Source organism: Podarcis vaucheri (assembly GCF_965113315.1).
Source record: "Podarcis vaucheri genome assembly, chromosome: Z".
Taxonomy (NCBI): domain Eukaryota; kingdom Metazoa; phylum Chordata; class Lepidosauria; order Squamata; family Lacertidae; genus Podarcis; species Podarcis vaucheri.
Genome location: NC_138758.1, coordinates 43,647,225 through 43,670,283, shown reverse-complemented (window position 1 = coordinate 43,670,283; position 23,059 = coordinate 43,647,225). Strand labels below are relative to the sequence as shown.

At 46.2% G+C, this 23,059-nt stretch overlaps 2 protein-coding genes across 3 annotated transcripts in view; one reads left to right on the top strand and one right to left on the bottom strand.

The window, feature by feature from the left end:
• Window positions 1-23,059, top strand: part of SLC31A2 (solute carrier family 31 member 2) — a 287,433-nt gene that overhangs the window by 38,397 nt on the left and 225,977 nt on the right. The window lies entirely within an intron of this gene.
• Window positions 1-23,059, bottom strand: part of NIBAN2 (niban apoptosis regulator 2) — a 100,605-nt gene that overhangs the window by 22,821 nt on the left and 54,725 nt on the right. The window contains exons 3-5 of the mRNA XM_082208880.1: window positions 16,749-16,877; window positions 15,545-15,650; window positions 8,361-8,528 (exon numbers count right to left, since the gene is read on the bottom strand). Coding sequence (XP_082065006.1) covers window positions 8,361-8,528; window positions 15,545-15,650; window positions 16,749-16,877 — 403 coding nt within the window. The remainder of the gene's footprint in view (window positions 1-8,360; window positions 8,529-15,544; window positions 15,651-16,748; window positions 16,878-23,059) is intronic.

The following is a 23,059-nucleotide window of genomic DNA, read 5'->3' as shown; positions in this document are numbered from 1 at the left end:
AGGGCAGGGCTGCAAGCCCACAGAGCGGTGCAGGAGGAGGAGGAGAAAAAAGAGGGTGGCGGTGATGCTTGACCCTGCCAGAACCTGCCAAAGCATGCCAAGGGCCCACTATGGACAGAAAGTTTGCACAACTTTGCAGTAGGAAGCAGTAAAAGGGCGGCGGGGGGGGAGGAGAGAGAGAGCATAGCTAACAGCGGTTTAGGCTCTAGCAGGTGCTGGGAAGAGCTCACCTTAATTGGAGCTTGGGGAAGGCATTAATTTGTCCCCAGGTGAGAAAAAAGGCCCACAGCTCCTGCAGATTCTCAGAATCAATCAATCAATATTTGCGTGCCCATTCAAAGGAAGGTGGGTGTGAGGCTTGCCTCAGAGAAAAGCTATCCAACATATCTGCAGTTCCATATATATATATATATATTTAAATGATATTCAAGTGCAAGTGCACACAAACACCATATAAATAATACTAATTTCTTGCACAAGTATCCCTCCTCTCCCCCTCCTTCAAGGTTGGCACTAAAGGAGAGTGAAAGGAAAACTGTGCCCTAGGGCTCATAGGAGCTGTATTCCAAACCATCTGGAGGGCACTAGGCCGGCAAAGGCTGCCCATGTGATTTGATCCAGAGGTCGATCAGACTACAACTCCTATCAGCCCCAGCCAATTCAGCCATGGTCATGGATGATGGGAGTTGTAGTACAACAACATTGGGAAGATGTAGGAATATTTGTGTTGAGAATCCCTTAAGCAGAAAATCTCCAGACAATGGACATCAGTGGAAATGGCTTTGATGGGCGTGGGCAGGAAGGGCTGGCCCACCCATGAAGAATGGTGAGGCAACCACCTCAGGCGACAGGATCCACAGGGGCAGCAGATCCTGATGTCGATCTTCCTTCCCCCCCTTGTTCCTGATGCAGATCTTCCATCCCCCCCTTTTCCCCTGGAGTGGGACACTATTTAGAGATCTACCTCAGGTGCCAAAATGTATTGGGCCAGCCCTGTGGGTAAGCTGTTATTCCATTCAGTAATTTAAAAGCCCAACCAGTGAAATCTCTGCACTGGCTTGTCTTTACACCAGCCTGTCCTAACCTGCACTTCAGAGGTTTTGGACAGCAACTCCCATAAACCCTGGGCACAGGCCATTTTGGCCGGGGCTGATGGGAGCTGGAGCCTAACAGCATCTGCTCAAAATCATGCCTGCTTCATTCTGTGTCCATCAGAAGCACACACTATGAGCCCTACTAACAAATAGCAGCAACAACCTTGGCCATAGTAGTTCCGGCAATGGTGACTTCCAAGGTTGGATTGTTGCAATGTACTCTATGTGGGGCTTCCCTTGAGCTTGACCTGAAGGGTGCAGTTGGTACAGAATGCTGCAACACGAAGGCTGACAGGAGTGAGGCCCTGTCTGCACATAACACAACTGCTCAGAGAGCTGCAGTGGTTGCCTATCTGCTGTTGGACTAAGTTCAAGGTGCTGCTATTACTAATGCCTTTAACACCTTGGGATTGGTTTACTTGCAGGATCGCCTTACCACTTGGCTGCTTCAATCTGCAGAACTAGCACTGTCATAGGTGCTGCATAATTCTTATTCCACACTCCAAATAAATCAATCTTACAGTGTGGCAGGACCTACACTCCCTGCCTATTGATATTAGGCCTTTGCATTCCTTTTGGTGCTTGCTAAAAATATCTTTGTTTAGGCAAGGCTATCCAGACATGCAGAAGTTGCTTGTATTTCATCTCTTTTCAGCTACTGTTGATTTTAGTGATCTCTTGCATCTTTTATAATATCTTACTTTTACTAGTCTTTTTTAAAAAATTGAGGACGTTTTGTTTTTATATTATTTTGTAAACAGCTAAAAGGTTTTCTTACAATCCAGCAACATACAGTCATGGGGAAAATAAAGTGCACCCTCTTCGAATACGGTGGTTTTACATATGAAGACATAATAAGAATCATCTATTCCTTAGCAGGTCTTAAAATCAGGTAAATACAACCTCAGATGAACAACACATGACATATTACACTGTGAAATTATTTATTTAACAGAAATAAAACCGAAATGGAAAAGCCATGTGTGAAAAACTAAGTACACCTTATGATTCAATAGCCTGTAGAACCAGCTTTAGCAGCAATAACATGAAGTACCGTAATTGTTTTCTGTAGGACTTTATCCATCTCTCACATTGTTGTGGAGGAATTTTGGGCCATTCTTCTTTACAACGTTGCTTCGGTTCATTGAGATTTTCTGGCATTTATTTATGCACAGCTCTCTTAAGGTCCCAAACAGCATTTCAATTGGGTTGATGTCTGGATTTTGACTGGGCCATTGCAATACTTTGATTCTGTTCTTTTCTCCTTTTTTCTCGCTACAGAACCATCTACTGTAGATTAGAAAAAGAGTTGATTCGATCAAAAGAGAAAGCTCTCTTTAAAATGTATAAACTTCTGTTGTAGATTTGCTGGTGTGCTTGGGATCCTTGTCCTGTTGCATGACCCGATGTCAGCCAAGCTTCAGCTGTTGGGCAGATGGCCACACATTTGACTGTAGGATACTTTGGTATACTGAGGAGTTCATGGTAGACTCAATGACTGCAAGGTTCCCAGGTCCTGTGGCTGCAAAACAAGCCCAAATAATCACCCCTCCACCGTGCTTGACAGTTGGTATGAGGTGCTTGTGCTGATATGCTGTGTTTGGTTTTTGCTAAACATGGCGCTGTGCAATATAGCCAAACATCTCCACTTTGGTCTCATCTGTCCAAAGGACGTTGTTCCAGAAGTCTTGTGGTTTGCTCAGATGCAACTTTGCAAACCAAAGCCATGCTGCCATATTATTTTTAGAGAGACGAGGCTTTCTCCTGGAAACCCTTCCAAACAAACCATACTTGTTCTGTCTTTTTCTAATTGCACTGTCATGAACTTTAACATTTAACATGCTAACTGAGATCTGTAGAGCCTGAGATGTAACTCTTGGGTTTTTGGCAATTTCTCTGAGCATTGCAGGATCTGAGGTGAATTTGCTGTGAAGTCCACTCCTGGAAAGATTGGCAACTGTCTTTAACATTTTCCAATTTTGAATAATCTTTCTCATTGTAGAACGATGGACTTAAAACTGGTTGAAGGTGCCCTTAGAACTCTTCCCAATTTCATTGGCAGCAGCAGTTGCTTTTCTAAGAGCATTGTATCGTCTTTGCTTTTATAGAAGTGGGCACACTTGCTGATGATCAATTAAGCAAGGGCATTTTATTAGCAGTCCTTGTCTGCTACTTAGCCTCTTAATTCGTATGGAAGCAGTAAGGGTGTACTTAGTTTTTCGCACGTGTTTTCTCCATCTTGGCTTTATTTCTGTTTAATAAATCATGACATGATGTAATATGTCATGTGTTGTTGTTCATCAGAGGTTGCATTTTCCTGATTTTAAGACCTGCTAGGGAAAGATGATTGCTATTAAGTCCTGATATGTAAAACCACAGAATTCAAAGAGGGTGCACTTTCTTCCCCCCCTGACTGTATACATGTCGTTAAATAAAATAAATAAACAAAACTGCAACACTGCTGCTATTAACAAATTCATCACCCCAGGTAAACAAATAATTCTGAGGCCGGATTATAAGAGAGGTGTTCCCAGTTGGTAAGTCTGGGCACTACTCTGTCTCTTCCAAAGCATCTCTTTGGCTCAAGCTGTGGAGCTCAACAAACTGCAACTTGAGACCCAGCTGTGGAAAAGACACATCATGTTGCTCCACCAGTTGCTCACTCCCTGTGCCTGCTCAGAAACCTATACTCACAACATCCAAAACAGTTCCCATCAAAAAATTTAAGTTCCTTAGACAAACTTTGTCACGGTTGGCAGAGGGTGACTCAAAGCTGATGAGAAGCAGAGACTGAAATTTACATGACCTCTTTGTAGCCATGCCAGTCCTTCAAGAAGCTTGCAGCAAGGGCCATAGCTCAATGGTAGAGCATCTGCTTTGTATGAAGAAGGTCCCGGGTTCAAACCCCAGAAGCACCAGATCTCACGAAACTCAAGGCGCTCGCCACTCTACAATGCACCCAAACATTTGGTTTCCTGGGAAACTCTGTTAGAAAACCACTGTTTTAACCTCTGCAGCAGTTACCTGCAGGCATTTGGATATTTTCCCACACTGTTTTTCTTTGAAAATTGATGTTGTATTATTACCGGGACCACGTAACACCGGTCCTGAGAGATCTGTATTGGCTCCCAGTACATTTCCGAGCACAATTCAAAGTGTTGGTGTTGACCTTTAAAGCCCTAAACGGCCTCGGTCCAGTATACCTGAAGGAGCGTCTCCACCCCCATCATTCTGCCCAGACACTAAGATCCAGTGCGGAGGGCCTTCCGGCGGTTCCCTCACTGCGAGAAGCCAAGTTACAGGGAACCAGACAGAGGGCCTTCTCGGTAGTGGCGCCCGCCCTGTGGAACGCCCTCCCTTCAGATGTGAAGGAAATAAGCCGCTATCCTATCTTTAAAAGACATCTGAAATCAGCCCTGTTTAGGGAAGTTTTTAATATTTAATGCTGTATTGTTTTTAGCACTTGATTGGAAGCCGCCCATAGTGGCTGGGGAAACTCAGCCAGATGGGCAGGATATAAACAATAAATTATTATTATTATTATTATTATTATTATTATTATTATTACCCCTGTTTATATGAATTTTGAACTGTGTTTGGGAGAAAGGAAAAAAAACTAGGCAGGGACACTTATATGAGAGAGGGGAGGAAGAAATAAGGCAGGTTTATTTAAAATATAAACATGTTTTGAATATATATATTCACACAGCACATAGTTCCGCTATAAAATTTGCTCCTGCCTGAGGTAGTAATGGCCATCATCTTGAATGCCTTTAAAAGAGAATTAGACAATTTTGTGGAGTATAAGGCTATCCATGACTACTGGCCATGATGGCTATGCTCTGCCTCCTATGTTGGAGAAACCTTTCCTTTGCTGGGGATCCTGAGTGAGGAGAGAATTGTTCCACACAGATCCTGCTTTCAGGCTTCCTACTGGGGCAGCTGGTTGGCCCCTGGGAGAACAGGGTGCTGGAATAGATGGGTCATTGGTCTCAGTCCATAAGGCATTCCCCCCCCACACACACACTTTCCCACAATGCACTTCCATACTTGTTCCTTCTTGCCTCTGCTGGAATAAAACAGTTGATACTGCAAGAAAGAAGATTTTGACTGAATATATCAAGAGCAACTTCCTAGAGATAAAAAGGCTGTTCAGCAGTTAAAACCTCTGAAGGTGGAGCGCTCTCCTTTCCTAGAGGAGGTTAAGTAGAAGATAGGTAAAGGGACCCCTGACTGTTAGGTCCAGTCATGGATGACTCTGGGGTTGCGGCGCTCATCTCGCTTTATTGGCTGAGGGAGCCAGCGTACAGGTTCCGGGTCATGTGGCCAGAATGACTCAGCCACTTCTGGCGAACCAGAGCAGCACACGGAAATGCTGTTTACCTTCCCGCCGGAGCGGTACCTATTTATCTACTTGCACTTTGACATGCTTTCAAACGGCAAGGTTGGCAGGAGCAGGGACCGAGCAACGGGAGCTCACCCTGTCACAGGGATTCGAACAGCCGACCTTCTGATCAGCAAGTCCTAGGCTCTGTGGTTTAACCCACAGTGCCACCCGCATCCCTAAGTAGAAGATACATGCCCATTAATTAGTCAGTCATGCTGCAGTTGACGAAGTCCTACTATGTTCAGAGTGATGGGAAAGGATATCTGCACTGGGTGCCAATCTGTTACCAGGCCAAGTTAAAGGTGTTCCTATTGGTATTTAAAGCACTTAATGGCTTGGGACAAGTTTACTTGCCCCATATGAGCCCACTTGACTGCTTCAGTCCATGAAACTATTACAGGTGCCACATTAATACTTGTGGACCCTTACACTTCGGAACTCCCTGCCTATTGACATTAGGCAGACACATTCACTGTACTCTTTTGGAGACCACTTAAAACATTTCTTCTTCTTCAGGGAAGCCAATCCAGACACAAAAATGTTAATGCATTTGAATATCTTTTACTGTTAATTTTAATTATTGTCAATGGTGTTTTGTTTTGTTTTTATTAAAGGTAAAGGTACCCCTGCCCGAACGGGCCAGTCTTGACACACTGTGGGGTTTGTGCGCCCATCTCACATTTATTGGCCGGGGGCCAGCGCTGTCCGGGGACACTTCCGGGTCACGTGGCCAGCGTGACATCGCTGCTCTGGCGAGCACCCGGGGGTGCTTTCGAACTGCTAGGTGGGCAGGCGCTGGGACCAAACAGCGGGAGCGCACCCCGCCGCGGGGATTCGAACCGCCGACCTTTCGATCGGCAAGCCCTAGGCGTTGAGGCTTTAGCCCACAGCGCCACCCGCGTTGTTTTTATTATTTATTATTAAATCTGTATTTATATTTCTTGTAAACTGCTTAGAGATTTTACTACAGTCAAATGTCTTACAAACATTGTTAAACAAACAAATAATCTAATAACTAAACTGCATGACTGCATGACGGATCGGCCGCTAGGGTGAGAATCACTCCGGCAGGCGACCTCTCAAATCCAGTAACCATCAATAGAGGTGTTCGTCAAGGTTGTATCCTTGCTCCGACCCTTTTTAATCTATTTATAAGCGATATGAGGGCGCCTCTGATAGATTTGCCCCCTTCTACTCTACGCAGATGACGCAGTGATCCTATCTTTTTCAAGAGTTGGCCTTAGGAGGGCCTTAAAAATTTTTGATGCTTATTGCAAATCAAATTTTCTTACAATTAATCACGCAAAGTCCAAAGTCCTAATTTTCACCAAGAGTCGAAAAACCTATAATTGGAGAATAGACGGGAAAGCCATAGACCAAGTTTTTAAATTTCAATACTTGGGTGTCCTCCTCCAACACAACATGGGCTGGAAGGTCCATCTTGCATATGTATTAAATAGAGCTAAAGCCCTTTCCTTTGCGCTACTGCGTTTTTTCTTTTCAGATGGGGCTTTCCATATTCTATCAGTGTTAAAAGTTTTCAAGGCAAAGGTTATTGCAACAATAGCATATGCAATCCCAATATGGGGATCCTTTGTTAATCTAACCCAGTTGGAGGTAATCCAAAACCAGCTGCTAAGAAGGTTGCTAAAACTACCCAGGTGTGTAGGCAATACAGCTATACGACTCGAACTAAATGTGACATCTCTAGAAACCACACTATGGAAATGCATCCTCTGTTACTGGTTGGCATTATGGCATAAACTCCCATATCTCCACTTGATACAGTGTCTCTGGAGAGATGACTTCCCTAGCCCTTGGGCAAAAATAATACATGGGAAACTTGTGTCCTTAGGACTATCTCCATCTGAACTACTAAAATTGGATTTAATTTCTGCCAAGAGAATTATAACTCACAGATTAGAGGAGATCGATTTACAATTTAATATTGCGACAGGTGGTGGCACCTGTTCGCCGATAAACCTTGGCTTAACACCAACGAAACTCCCAGCTTATTTAACTACCTTATCTGTGGTGATGCACAGGTATGCCTTTATAAAGGCTAGATTCAATGTTTTCCCATCAAATGTGTTGGGTAACAGACTCTCCAACGGACAGATCTCACTCCTCTGTGACTGTAAAAGTGGATCTATAGAATCGTTATACCATATAATCTTCTGTTGTCCATTACATTCGGCTCCACGGTCCAAGTTTCTGGCCCCATATTTATCGAGAATTGCTGACAGACCTCAGGAAGCCCAGATAATATACTTATTAAATGAGGAAGACTCAAGTAGATCCCTTGCAGTCGCTAGATACCTGATTAATGTCTTATTTCATAAGAGGAGAAATGGATCACTGTATGACTCTGACAGCTTAGCCAAACTTAAGAACCATCAATAAGTGCCAGAACTATGACGCATATCCCCGAGGGATTTGAATTACGGTTGACACAGAGGGAGCTTATTGTATATAGTGTTTACTTAATTGAAGTAAAATTGGTTTTATATGGGTTTTTTAACTTGGAATTGTTTTAAATTGTTTGTTTATGGATAAATCTTGATGTATTGTTTTAGATATGGGCCAATGGCCGTAATAAATCAAATCAATCAATCAATCAATCAATCAATCAAATAAATAATCCTCAGGGAACCTGCGTAAAGAGATTCAGCAAGCACCTTCTGTTTTAACCTTTAAACGCTTGCTGGAATCTTTTCTATGCCCATATTTCATTAGTTCTGGAAGCGGCATTTACACCATATGCAGACTCAAACATACAATGTCAAGTGAAACCATGGGGGAAATGGAATAGGCTGTTGTGTGAATGCAGCCTCTGCTGTCCACCAAGAGGCTAAACAGGCAGTTTCTGACTGACTTACCATTGTTGCAGTGGCGCACACAGTCCTGGAAAACGGCTCGCCACTTCTCATGCTCCTTCCCAGTCATCACGCAGAAGTAGTAGTGCCGGGCGTAAGGGTGCCATAGGATGAGAGGGAACTCTGTGGGGCATTTGAAGACAGAGGTGTTGCCCGATTTGGGTGCAGAACCTGGGGGACAAAAAAACAGGAAGAGACAGATGTGACAGTGGCAGAGCTAGGAAGAAACCACTTTCAAAGCTTGGCACACATCATGTGATTTATTCCTGACTGGTAAAACACACACAGTCAGAGAGGCCAGCAGATGAGGGCATTTGCACTTATGTGCTGTGGAATTCACACAGGCATCTGGCTAGTCGGTTGAGAGAACGGGATGCTGGATTTGATAGGAAGATCTCTGTCACTACTCTGCATCATTCCCCATGCTGAATCTTGCCTCCTTCCCAAATGGGTAATTCAGTCACTGCCTAAACACAAGGAATATCTGGCTTCAAAGAAGACTGCCCATTGCACTTTTGAACATTGCAACTCCCCGCCAGGAAGCCAGGGCACAGCAGAAACTCACACAGGGAAGTGGAGTCACCAGAGGCTGGGGAAGCCTATTGTTCTCTCCAGTCATGCCTGATACACAGACTGTGCAAATTCTCTCCTCATGCAGAGAGGTAGCAACTACCAAGAACTACCTTAACTTTCAGGAGAGCTTACCCATCACATGCCCATGTGTTGCCTCTGTGGGGCAGCACTGCTTAGATTGGAGATTCAGCCAGATCACACAGAGAATTGCCCCCCCCCCCCAGTGCTGGCAACACATACTTTGCTCTTCCCCAAACTGGTACCCTCCAGATGTTGTTGGACCCGGTGACTGCCACTGGTCCCAGCCAGAATGGCCAGTGATGATGGGAGTTGTACTCCAGCAACATCTGGGAGGGCCACAAGTTTCACCATCCTCCTCCTTACAAGGTCACTGTCAGAACTGCAACACCAATCACTTTTGGACCCTTGAAAGTGCTATGCCACTGCTGGGAAATTTCAAACCTGGGGGCCAAATGTGGCTCTCCATGCCTTTTTAGCTGACTCTTGGAACCCTCCCCAAGCCACACCCCTCTCCACAGGCCACACCCACACAGGCCCTGTTTCACACTCCAATAATTTTTGCCTAGCTGGAATGTGCTCTTCAATTCTGACGCCTCTTCTTTGTCTGTGTGGAGGGTAGAGAGGGGAGTGTGTAGAAACCACAAAGGAAAAATTAAGTTTGTTGCTGCACCCACCACTGGCATGTGGCCCTCAGAAGCTTGTCCAAAAGGGAATGCGGCACTCGGGTGGAAAAAGCTTCCTTGCCCCTGCACTATGCAAAAGTGCAGTAGTAATTATTGCCCCTGAAGCACGGTGCAAAGAAACAACAAAAGAAAATACATTTAAAAGAATTGGCATATTTCAACCCGCCCTACCCATTCAAGGAGTAGGTCAGAAGCCATGCTTGGATTCAGTAGCTTGAACAAGAGTCTTAGCAAGAGGCAGCAGACTAAATAACCAGATAAATGTTTCTACTGCAAGGCGCAGATTTGTCTTGATTTGTCTGCCACATGCTGCTGAGGCCAGGCAAACGTGCAGCCCACCTGCCACTTCTGGATTTGATTGCAGATGGCAAGCTCCCTGGAGGCCAGGCAAAGGAAATGGGAACATCTGGGAGGCAGAGATTTGGGGGAAGGACCACAGCTAATGTGCTGGATCAGTGCATGGTCACAAGGATGGACTGGAGCTGGAGCTTAATAGGGACGACTTGGGGAGCAGGTTTCTCGTCTTGTGGGTGCTCCTGGACCCACTGCTGCCACTTGAGGCACAGACGGCCACGCTGACACAGAGTGCCTTCTGTCAAATCAGACTAGTGGCCCGACTACAACCCTATTTGGATATAAATAACTTGGCTGCTATGATTTATGTTCTAGAAACCTCAGGACTGGACTACTGCCATGCTCTTTACATAGGGCTGCCTCTGAAAACAGTGCAGAAGCATCAAATTAGTGCAGCAGCCCAGCTGCTGACAGGTTCAAGGCAAACAGAACATATAGCACAATCTAGGTTAACAGCTACACAGTCCAATTCATAGTGCTTGGTTGTCTTTTTAAAAAAATAAATAAATGCATAAATAGTGTTTTAATTGGCTTTCCAAAATGCAGAAATAGATATTTTTTTTTAAGTTAGATTTATTTATTTTTAAGTTAGAGGCTTACATATATTGAGAAGGCACAAAGTGCTGGTTTTGACCTATAAAACTTTATAGATCAGGATCCCAGTATATTCTAGAATGCCTCTCAAAAGGGGAACATACCCATACCTTTATGTCGTCACCTGAGGCCCTACCCTGGGCCCCTTCTTTGAGTGAGGCTCAGAGGGTGGTGACAAGGGAGAAGGCAGCCTTTCCCTGTGGCTCTCTTGAGTGAGGTCTGCCTCACCAGGTAAAAAGCTCACCTTCCCATCCCCAGGCATCTGACAGACTTTGATGATGTTTTTGCTGCCAAAGCTTTCCACAGTTTTCTACTGGAGAAAGTTTTGTTTTTAAATGAATAGTATGTGTTTTCATATGACTATGAATGTTATGGTATATTTATGTTTTTTAAGTGGGTTTAAACCACTTTGATAGGGACGTGGGTGGCACTGTGGTCTAAACCACTGAGCCTAGCACTTGCCGATCGGAAGGTCGTTGGTTTGAATCCCCGCGACGGGGTGAGCTCCCGTTGCTCAGTCCCAGCTCCTGCCAACCTAGCAGTTCGAAAGCACACCAAAAAGTGCAAGTAGATAAATAGGTACTGCTCCGGTGGGAAGGTAAATGGCGTTTCCGTGCACTGCTCTGGTTCGCCAGAAGCGGCTTAGTCATGCTGGCCACATGACCTGGAAAAACTGTCTGCGGACAAACGCCGGCTTCCTCGGCCAGTAAAGCGAGATGAGTGTCGCAACCCCAGAGTCGTTCGCGACTGGACTTAACTGTCAGGGGTCCCCTTACCTTTAAACCACTTTGATACATCTGCGCAAAGAGCGAATAATGAGTTGAAATAAATAAATTTTTAATAATAATATAAGCTCAGTGGCAGAGCACCTGCCTTGTACACAGAAGCTCCTAGGCTGAATCTTTAGTGGCTCCCAGTAGGGCTAGGAGAAAATCCCTGTCTGAATTCTGGAGAGCTGCAGCCAGTCAGTGTACATAGTAACACTGAGCAAGCCCTCCAGGCCTGTCCCCAGGCCACGCCCCTCTCCTCAAACCACACCCCTCACCAGCCCTGCTTCTCACCCTCCTGGAGTGTTTTTTGCCTGGCCGGAATGTGTCCTTGAACCCTGATGATGCCTCTTGCTTGCCTGGATGGAGGGCAGAGAGGAGTGTCCTGAGTGTTTGCAGAAATTAGCCTAACTGTACAAATGCAACATTTACTGTGCATTGTTGCTCCTCTCACTTCTGATTCTGACCCACGGCACTAGGGGCATGTGCCCCACAGAAGGTTGCCCAGAAGCACATGCAGCTCTCGGGATGAAAACGGGATGCCCAATGTTTTGTTGTTGTTTAGTCGTTTAGTCGTGTCCGACTCTTCGTGACCCCATGGACCAGAGCACGCCAGGCACTTCTGTCCTCCACTGCCTCCCGCAGTTTGATCAAACTCATGCTAGTAGCTTCAAGAACACCATCCAACCATCTCATTCTCTGTCGTCCCCTTCTCCTTGTGCCCTCCATCTTTCCCAACATCAGGGTCTTTTCCAGGGAGTCCTCTCTTCTCATGAGGTGGCCAAAGTATTGGAGCCTCAGCTTCACGATCTGTCCTTCCAGTGAGCACTCAGGGCTGATTTCCTTCAGAATGGAGAGGTTTGATCTTCTTGCAGTCCATGGGACTCTCAAGAGTCTCCTCCAGCACCATAATTCAAAAGCATCAATTCTTCGGCGATCAGCCTTCTTTATGGTCCAGCTCTCACTTCCATACATCACTACTGGGAAAACCATGGCTTTTACTATACGGACCTTTGTTGGCAAGGTGATGTCTCTGCTTTTTAAGATGTTGTCTAGGTTTGCCATCGCCTTTCTCCCAAGGAGCAGGCGTCTTTTAATTTCGTAACTGCTGTCACCATCTGCAGTGATCATGGAGCCCAAGAAAGTAAAATCTCTCACTGCCTCCATTTCTTCCCCATCTATTTGCCAGGAGGTGATGGGCCCAGTGGCCATGATCTTCGTTTTTTTGATGTTGAGCTTCAGACCATATTTTGCGCTCTCCTCTTTCACCCTCATTAAAAGGTTCTTTAATTCCTCTTCACTTTCTGCCATCAAGGTTGTGTCATCTGCATATCTGAGGTTGTTGATATTTCTTCCGGCAATCTTAATTCCGGCTTGGGATTCATCCAGCCCAGCCTTTCGCATGATGAATTCTGCATATAAGTTAAATAAGCAGGGAGACAATATACAGCCTTGCCGTACTCCTTTCCCAATTTGGAACCAATCAGTTGTTCCATATCCAGTTCTAACTGTAGCTTCTTGTCCCACATAGAGATTTCGCAGGAGACAGATGAGGTGATCAGGCACTCCCATTTCTTTAAGAACTTGCCATAGTTTGCTGTGGTCAACACAGTCAAAGGCTTTTGCATAGTCAATGAAGCAGAAGTAGATGTCTTTCTGGAACTCTCTGGCTTTCTCCATAATCCAGCGCATGTTTGCAATTTGGTCTCTGGTTCCTCTGCCTCTTCTAAATCCAGCTTGCACTTCTGGGAGTTCTCGGTCCACATACTGCTTGAGCCTTCCTTGTAGAATTTTAAGCATAACCTTGCTAGCATGTGAAATGAGTGAAATTGTGCGGTAGTTGGAGCATTCTTTGGCACTGCCTTTCTTTGGGATTGGAATGTAGACTGATCTTCTCCAATCCTCTGGCCACTGCTGAGTTTTCCAAACTTGCTGGCATATTGAGTGTAGCACCTTAACAGCATCATCTTTTAAAATTTTAAACAGTTCAGCTGGAATACCATCACTTCCACTGGCCTTGTTATTTGCAGTGCTTTCTAAGGCCCATTTGACTTCACTCTCCAGGATGTCTGGCTCAAGGTCAGCAACCACACTACCTGGGGTGTACGAGACATCCATATCTTTCTGGTATAATTCCTCTGTGTATTCTTGCCCAATGTTTTACGCAGGTCTAAATAAAAAATCCACAGATCAACAAAACCCTGCAACCATCATAAATCTCCTGTGATGTTTGCAACAATCCTTGATTTTCCTCTGCACACTTTCACCTCTTCGGCCGTTGGTCCAACTGAATAGCCTCAGGTGTTCCCTGAAAAGGCGACCTCATCATCCCAAGCGGGAAACTGCCAGGCCCTGGGCAGCCGGCCTTTCTCCAAACAAATGTCTTTTCAGGCTTCTTGAAGGTCCTGCTTGGAAACGGACACTTCTCCTTGCACCCCACCCACCAGCCACACTCCCTGACTGTGGTGGTTTTGCAAGCCAGCCGTACACAGCTTGTGTCAAAGCCTGGCAATTCACACAAGGGCCAGGCAGCAGGTTTGCTTTCCCTTGTGAGCTGAGGCACTAGCACACCTCACCTCCCCACCCACCTCAAAACAAGGAGAGGGCAGACGGCAGGCTGGAGACATTATAGATGGCAATACAATACAGTTATCGTGTCCAATGTAACGTTAATGACATTTCAGTCATGATCAAGATGCTGCATGCTGGGCATCTCTGGTCTACATATTAAAATAAGAATTTAAGAAGAGCCTTGCTGCATCAGGTCAGTGGTCCTCTAGTCCAGCATCCTGTTCTCACAGTGGCCAACCAGAGGCCCATGGGAAACCTGAATGGAACAGCAGCTCTTCCCTCTTGTGACTCCCAGGACTGGTATGCAGAGTCACCCTGCCTCCAGCAGCAGAGGGAAACCGTATCCGCTGTGGCTAATAGCCACTAATAGCTTTGTTCTCCATTAACAGATTAGCTGAGGCTCCCCGGATACTTCCTATATCCAAATGAGGTGTATTATGTAGCCACATCATATTCTAGATCAAATAGGCCAGACTGTGCCACTTCACAGTCTCATTTCAAAACAGAGGCAGATGAAAGCATGGATGATTATTGGGAACAGTAAGCAACTTGCTCCCAATAATCAAAAGGGCCTTAGTAATCGTAATTAAAACAAGAAACCGGCCAGCCATTAGAGCTTTGGAATTTGCCTGCAGCTTGAAGGATCGACATTCTCATCCAGAACTGAGGCCCAGTTTAGGATGGGGAACCCATATACCAGGAGTGGGGAACATTATTCAGCCCGAGGGCCACATTCCCTTCTGGGCAACCTCCTGGGGGCCGGTAGTAGGCAGAACCAGAGGCAAAAGTGGGTGGAGCGAAGAATGTAGATTTTAGCTTTGAGCAGTAGGGCAACGTCAACAAACCCCTCCTGTTAGGATATAGTTCCATTCCACCTTAAAAGGGTATAGGCATGACATTTGTGTATCACATGCCTGTTTACTCCCAGCACTGTCTGCTGGGAACTTCCGTTGTATGTTGCTTTTGCTATACTGCTGTTTTGCCGGAGTCGAAGGGATGCAGACATGTTTTCCTTTGTTCCTGAACTATGCTGAATAAATGCTGTAAAGAATGCTTACATCTGCCTCTGCCCGCCTCATCTGCTGTGTGATGATTTACACACTCTGCTGACAGAGCACGCACGGGTCTCTAAACGTATTTGAGGCTCATGTCACTGACTGACTGATGCTGTTCCACGGGAGACTGGTGATCATCCGGAGCCAGCTGGGGGCCTGTCTGATGCCCCCGTCTCCCCGGCATCCTCCATCCAGGGAAGCAAGAGGCATCATCAGAGTTCAAGAACATATTCCAGCCAGGCAAAAACTCTCAAGTGCACAGGGTCAGTGAAAGGTGTGGCTTCAGGGGAGGGGGAGTTCCAAGGGTCAGGAATATTGGCCTGGAGGGCCACTGTCACTGCCTGGGCCACACCTCAATGGCATAACATCCACCTTCTGTGCAGCTGACCCCAGGTCTCCGGGCAGTGCTGGGGAAGTTATGTGTCAAAAACCTGGAGAGCCACTGCCAGTCAGTGCAGACAGTACTGATATAGATGGGCATGCTCACCACCCCTGCTATGCTCCTCTGAGCCCTAAGACAATGGAGCCATCTAGCACCGAGAAGGTGAAGGATGGGCAGTAGGACTCACCTGGCAAATTGCTATTGACCAGGTCCAGGTATTGCTCCAAGGAGGTGAGGATCTTGTAGCCGGCACTGTTGATGAGAATCCGGGGCTGGAGACCTCTCTCATAGGCCTGCACAAGGAGGAGAAAAGACACATATCAGGAATGTCCCAAAGGCAAATCAGATCTGCTGGGCCACTCAAGGCTTAGGACTTTTGCTCCAGCAAAATCTAGGCCCTGCTAATCCTTCAATAAAGTCATGTTTACACCCTGTCTTTCTGCAATTAACAGAACTTAGCAGATGTGTCAAAGATCCGCCCCAGACTGTATAAGACCCCTCACTTACCTGCCAGTACTTTCTCAACACATGGGGAACGCAATATGACTAAAATTCAGTTTTAATGGAAGACTCCAAACAGGAAGAAAAGTACCCAAAACTGCCATCAAAACTAGATGAGCTCAGTCAGAACTGATCTGTAACGTTGTGGGCTATACTCAAAAGGCAGTCTGCATGCATGGATATTGCTCCACACCCCCTGATGCTGCCTTGATAACCCTATACTGGATTTGATGTTTATGGTTTGCAGACCAAATAAAGTGAAAATGACTGAACTCAATATGGCACAGTATTGCCAACACTAACTGGCAGCAGCCCCCTAAGATTTCAGATAGGGAGTCTCTCTCAGCCCTACCTGGAGATGCCAGGTAGGTTGAACCTGGAACTTCTTGCATGCAAGGCAGATGCTCTACTGCTGAATCACAGCTCTTCTCCAATATAATGTCCGGGGTCTGGTGTTAGCTGGCTTATACTGACACAAGACCAGCTCAGTACTGTATACATTGAATACCAATGGCTCTCTAGGGTTTCAGGCAGGGGTTCTCTCCTAGCCCTCCCTGGTGATTGAACCAGGGACTATCTGTGTGCAAATCAGGTGCTCTACAACTGAGCTATGTGCCTTCACTAAACTGCAGTCAGCCAGGTCAAGTGAGAGTGTGCACAAATTGTACTCCTGGAGAAGTTTGCTTTGCAGCTCAGAGAGCTGCTACTCCTGTGTAGGAGGGCCTCCTTGAGCAGCCAACCCCAGAGATCACCTCAAAACACAAGAGATCTCAAGAAGGTGCTCAAGACCCTACCTATAAAGCTGCCAGCGGGACAAGCGCACCTCTGCCCAAATACCACCCACCAGCAAGCACAATGCATGCTTTGTTAACCCAAGTGAGGGGCCTCACCAGTTTGTTCTCATACAGCACCAGCCCATAATTATGGGGCACGACACAGAAACGGTTCCTCCACTTCTTGTTTTCTTCCATGTACTGGAACAGATTCCCCGAGAAGATGGTACGTGGCTCCAGTGGAACCTAGAGAGGCGGGAGTGGGGGGGGGGGAGGGAGAGAGAGAAAAGCAAAATACAGTGAACCTGGAAAGAAGGTGCAGCAATGAGACTTCAGGACACATTTCTGCAAAACACTCACACACCCTTGACTTGCATGCCAGCTGACAACAGTACTGTAACAAATTCTGTCTTTAACAACCCTCCTAGTTGCCTAACTCCTACTCCTCCTCCTCTTCTTCTTCTTCTTCCTTGCCGATAACTCATAGCCAAGTAAGATTGTCTTCCATAAACACAGTTTTAACAATGAGTCTGTAAGTGGAGGCTAATTCTGGACTCGCATGTCCTTCCACAGTGCGGACACTGGTTCCCAGGTGGGAGCTGGTCACGGTGTGGATTTGCCAAGCGTGCCTTCCTCTTAGCAAGTTTCTCCCCTGCGTCCTGAGTTCGAGTGTCTTCAAAGCCCATGAAACCTTTGGTAAAGGCTGTTCTCCAACTGGAGCGCTCGCAGGCCAGTGTTTCCCAGTTGTTGTTGTTTATTCTACATTTTTTTTTTAGATTTGCCTTGAGACAGTCTTTAAACCTCTTTTGTTGACCACCAGCATTGCGCTTTCCATTTTTATGTTTGGAATAGAGTAGTTGCTTTGGAAGATGATAATCAGGCATCCACACAACATGACCAGTCCAACAAAGTTGCTGTTGAAGAATCATTGCTTCAACACTGGTGATATTTGCTTCATCCAATACATTGATATTAGTTCGCCTGTCTTCCCAAGTGATGTGTAAGATTTTTCAGAGACACCGTTGATGGAATCTTTTGAGAAATTGGAGATGGCATTTGTAAGTGGTCCATGTTTCACAAGCATACAGTAAGGCTGGTAGTACAATAGCTTTGTAAACAAGCATTTCGGTTTCCCTGCCTAACTATAGTATCAGGAACTCCATATAGGAGAGAGAATACCTTGGTGGAGGAGAAGTGATCTATCCATTCCTCCTTTGCCAGAGCACATTTCCATGCTAGATGCAGCAGAAGAAAGGTTTTTCCCTTTAACCCTCCCCCCCCCGCAAAACTTTAAAATACTGAAATCAGGGCAGGTAGCATATAGAAGAACACCTACCCATAATGCTAGAAAACACAACTGCCCAACAAAATTGGGACAGAGATGGCAAAGCACTCCTTCATGCTATGTTTAATTCCCTTACAGAAATCACTTTCCCAAGATTTTTGCTGCTGCTTTAGATGACTTTGAGAGAGTGGATGACAGGAGGGCAGGTCTGTCAGGGGCTATTAAGCTAAATGATAAAACAGAATCCCCACGTTCAGAAGAAGTAGACCTCCCAAATGCCAGTTTACTGGAGAGCACCACTGGGGAGAGTTGTTGCATCATATCCTGCAAATGGCATTCTGGACACATTTGGTTGGAAAGCAGGAAAGGCCTGCCTCAGAGGGACGTGGCAAAGATGCACAAAAGGTGCTTCCAACGCTTGAAACAGGCCGAGTAATCATTATGCTAGGAAACTATCAAAATATCCAGGTGCGGTAAGTTTCACAGGTTGCCATATGGGAAGAGGTGTCATTGGCCTTAACAAAGCCATTTCCATTCATTTCCTCAGATGATCCTGCAGTTTTGCTTTCTTTTAACATCAGAAATTAATAGTAATTATCTTTTTCATTGAGGCAGTCTTTAGCAATCCTGAAGAATCTCACATCCAAACCTCCTCATGAGTCAGGAGCAGTCACTTCCTGTGCTGGGTTTGTTGACGAAGCAGCATAAACAGGAACAAACCCACTCATCTATTTCTTTTACACACACACACACACACACACACACACACACAGCCATCTGTCAGAGAATTTGAGCATAAATACTAAGAGACACTTCAAAAAAAAAATTTTTTTTGCAAGGCCAAGGGTGAACAGATATGGCTGCAATCCTACACATACTTTCCTAGGAATAAACCTTACTGAATACAGTTGGATTTCAACTCTTGATTAAACATGCAAAGGGTCCAGCTGCACTTCATCATTAAATTATTTGAATTTGATCCCCGAGGAAAGGAAGCAAACTTCCCTCTCTGCCGATAAACACAGATAGTCTGCATGTTATAAGGCCACTGTGGCTAGGATCGTTTGCATGCGTTTGCAAGGAGAAGCATACCACAACGTGAGCAACCACAGCACTTCAATGCAGTGGCAGCTGGCTGGTGACCGTGGTGGAACAGAAGGCAACTGTGGATGGAGCCAGAGGCAACGGCATAGAACGAGCAGCTCCCTGATTGGCTGCAACTGAGAAGGCAGGCAGCTAGGGATTGGATGGGGGCAGAGAGAGGTTGATGAGGCACTGCCCCATGTGCCCTAATGGACCAGGCTCCAATGCTACGGTGAGAATGAGTCAAGGTTATGACAGGCACATGGACACACACACAAACTACCCAGTAATAAGCAGGGCACAGCCAACATCCTCCCTCCCTTGCCCAGGTCAGCCTTAACCACAGGCGAGCAACACCCAGGGGTGGTTATTAAAGCCCAAATGTTTATTTATCTTGGGTATCCTGTAATAAACAGGAGGCCACAGCAGATGCAGCAAGGACACCAGTTTTTGAAAGGCACACACCCCTGGCTGCTTATGCACTTCAGAATTAAAGAGGGATCTGTTGCGCTCTAGCAACAGGACGGCGGTCATTAGCAGCTGTCCCTTACAGCTCAGGACTAGAAAGCAGGTTTGATGGAGGCAGCTAGCCAGCCACAAACAGTGGAGAGATGCTCCGCTTTGCACAAGGACAGGGGATTCCGACTCCTCATTTGCCATTTTGAAACCTCAGCCAGTCAGATCAAGAAACACTTCCCCGCTTTCACATATGAGAGGAAGCATTTATTCGCACAGCACATATTAAAACAATTGCATCCTCTCCCAGAAGATGCAATGACGGCCATGAATTTGGATGGCCACCCTGTCAAATCTGGCCTCCGAGGGATGGGGGATTATGATTTGATTTGGCCACAATTAGTTCTCCAACCCCCAACCCTCGTTCTGGAGAAAAATGTGCCAGCATTTCTGTCGCGATCTCATGCATGACTTGAAAGCAAAACTACAGGCCACATATGTAGAAAAACATTTCCCCACAAAATGAGCAACAAACACAAGCCAGTGTGGTGTAGTGGGTAGAGTTCTGGACTAGGACCTGGGAGACCAGGCAGGCGCTGGGCACAGAGGGTTCATGGGGCCGTGCTGTGTAGCCTGCCTGCCTACCCACATAAGGGGAAGCCTGGCCGGCTGACGCTGGTGAGGGGTCCGGGGGTCTAGCGGCAAGGTAAGGCCAGGCTTCGGTGCCCAGAGACCTCCAGTGCAGGGGCGCCTGTCCTTTGCCCCCTCAAAACCATGTGCCCAGGGCTATGGCCCCTCTGGCCCTTTCAAAGCAGTGCACACACCATTGTAAAGAACCAGCCTGTTTATTACAGCCAAATAAGGTCAAAGAGCAGCAGCAAGTTCTTTTAAAAAGCATCAAATAAACCTGCATGTAAATTAAAAGACAGAACATAAAAGAGAAAGTAGAATGCCCTCGCAAACCACCCAAGTTAAAAGAAGCTTGAGCAAATAATAATTTTAAGAAGTCTTAATCTTGTGCCTTAGGCTGTGTACACGCCATACATTTAAAGGACATTTAACATGAGTGCGCACAGACACACACAGAATCCTTGGAACTGCAGTCTGTTAAGGGTGCCAGGAACTGTAACTGTGAGGAGAAACTACATTTCCCAGGATTTTTGATTCTTTTTGGGAGGGGGGGAACTTAAAATGTATGCTGCATATATAGGGATTCCCCCCACTTATGGGTGGGTTACATTCCAGGCCCCCGCATGCATAAGTGAAATTGCATAAAGCGGGGAGCGCCCTCTAAAACGCCTCTGGGTGTCTATTTCCCCCTGCTCTCCAGCAATCTCTCCTGCTTGTTCTTTGTGCAGTCCAGACGATCTGCTGTTGCAGCTCTGGGGCCAGCAGGAAGCTGTAGGACATGTGGGAAAGTGGCTGCTGCGCTACCCCACACAACAGCTGTTAGGCGGTGAGGCTGAGCAGCATAAACCAAGTCCTACTGTGCCTTTGGTCTCTTTGGAGCTTCCTCCGCCCTTACTGATATCCTCTTAGGGCTCCTGGGAGGGTCTTCTCGTGAGCTACAAGGAAGCTTCAGCTCTCTCACATTTCTGAGTATGATTCTGTTTGTTTATTTATTTCCTGGCACCACGCAAATATTTGGTTGCACGCAAGTAGAATGTGCATAAATTGGGGGGGGGGAGAGAGAATGCCTGTAATCAGTAAAGGTGCTACGAGGAGTGCTGGAGCTAGGACGGGGCTACCACCAAGAAGGCTCTGGTAATGCCCACACCATACATTTAAGCCACACAGTAGCGATTCCCAGCACCCTTCCCAAACTATAATTCCCAGGATTCTTGGTGGGGAGCCATGTGCCTTAAAAGTATGGCGTGGATCTGAGCTTTGGCATTTCCTAGTCCAGGTTACCGTCAGGTTTCCTTCCACTCACTCCAAATTCTGCAGAAGCCTTTTAGAAAATGGTTTCCGGGTCCAGCACCTTAACCACATGCCTTGGCCAATAGCATTCCACCACCTGGTCTGGTCTGAAAAGCAGCTGGAGGCAGCTTCACTAACATGTGACCCCTAACCTTAATGAAGATGTTGGAGACCTTCCTCCTGCCAGTTCTCCACCCTCACCCAGCAGCTGGGACAGGTCACAAGACTGGAAGCCCTCCAGGTTCCCTCAGGATCAAAGGCTCAAGGCAGACAGCACAGCAAGTATCCTGTTTTGCATCTGAGCTTGTCTTGCCTCTAGGCAGACAGAGAAAGTTGCAATTAAGCACTTAAGGGTGTTTATATGCCTTGAAAAGGATGGAGGATCAGCTGGAAAGAAACATCACTGCCTTGTTTGGACAGCAGAAGAGACAAGAGGTGGAAATGGGCATAGGGCCTTCTTGGCAGTGGCACCCTCCCTGTGGAATGCCCTCCCATCAGATGTCGGGGAGATAAAGAATTACGCAACTTTTAGAAAAAGTCAGGGAAGTTTTTGTTTTTATTTAATTTTTAATTTTATTTATAGGTTTTCAGTTATACACTCATATCATTTTATATTCTTGTACAATAATTCTTCCCACCCAGCATTCCATAACAGTTCTTTGTATATCTTAGGTAAAGGTAAAGGGACCCCTGACCATTAGGTCCAGTCATGGTTGACTCTAGCGTTGCGGCGCTCATCTCGCTTTATTGGCCGAGGGAGCCGGCGTACGGCTTCTTGGTCAGGTGGCCAGCATGACTAAGCCGCTTCTGGCGAACCGGAGCAGCACACGGAAATGCTGTTTACCTTCCCGCCGGAGCGGTACCTATTTCTCTAGTTGCACTTGATGTGCTTTCGAACTGCTAGGTTGACAGGAGCAGGGACCAAGCAATGGGAGCTCACTCCGTCGCAGGGATTCAAACCGCAGAAGGCCTTTATATTTCCCCCAAGTCCTATCCATATTTAGTCTTTTTACTGCAACTGCTTCTACTGGTGAAATCCAACCGGGGGTCTTTCTTTCTAAAAAGAAAAGAAACCCAGCCAGATGGGAGGGGTCTAAATAAAATACTAATACTAATAATAGTTACTTGGCCAACAATTCAATCTGAACAACAATTAGTTTTGTAGCCTCTGGCTTTGATTTAGTCCGGTCTCTCTGTCACATACAAACAAAGGAAAGGGAGGGAGGTGGGGAGAAGAACTGCTGTCCCTGCATGAGAACTTAAAATGTGTTTTCACATGTAAAGCCTGCCTTGCTCTGCAGGCACATACTTCCACATGTGGTGGGATTGTCCCAAAATTCTACCCTTTTGGACAGCAGTCCTACAAGAATATGCAAAATAACTAAACAGGTATTAGAAGCTACCCCATCGCTGGCCATATTGAAAATTTTCCAAGACAATAACGCTCACTCACGCTATAAAGAGCTTATAACCCACCTACTCTCAGCAGCCAGAAGCATCATAACTAGACACTGAAGATACCTGTGAGAAGTGAACATGGACCACTGGTACCAAACTGTATGGGAAACAGCCTTACTAGAAAAGCTAACCAACAGACTAAAACTGACATGGGGACAAATAAAAGAGGACACCTTATCCCTGGTGTGGCTCCCACACAGCCCAACAAGAGAACAAGAACACACCA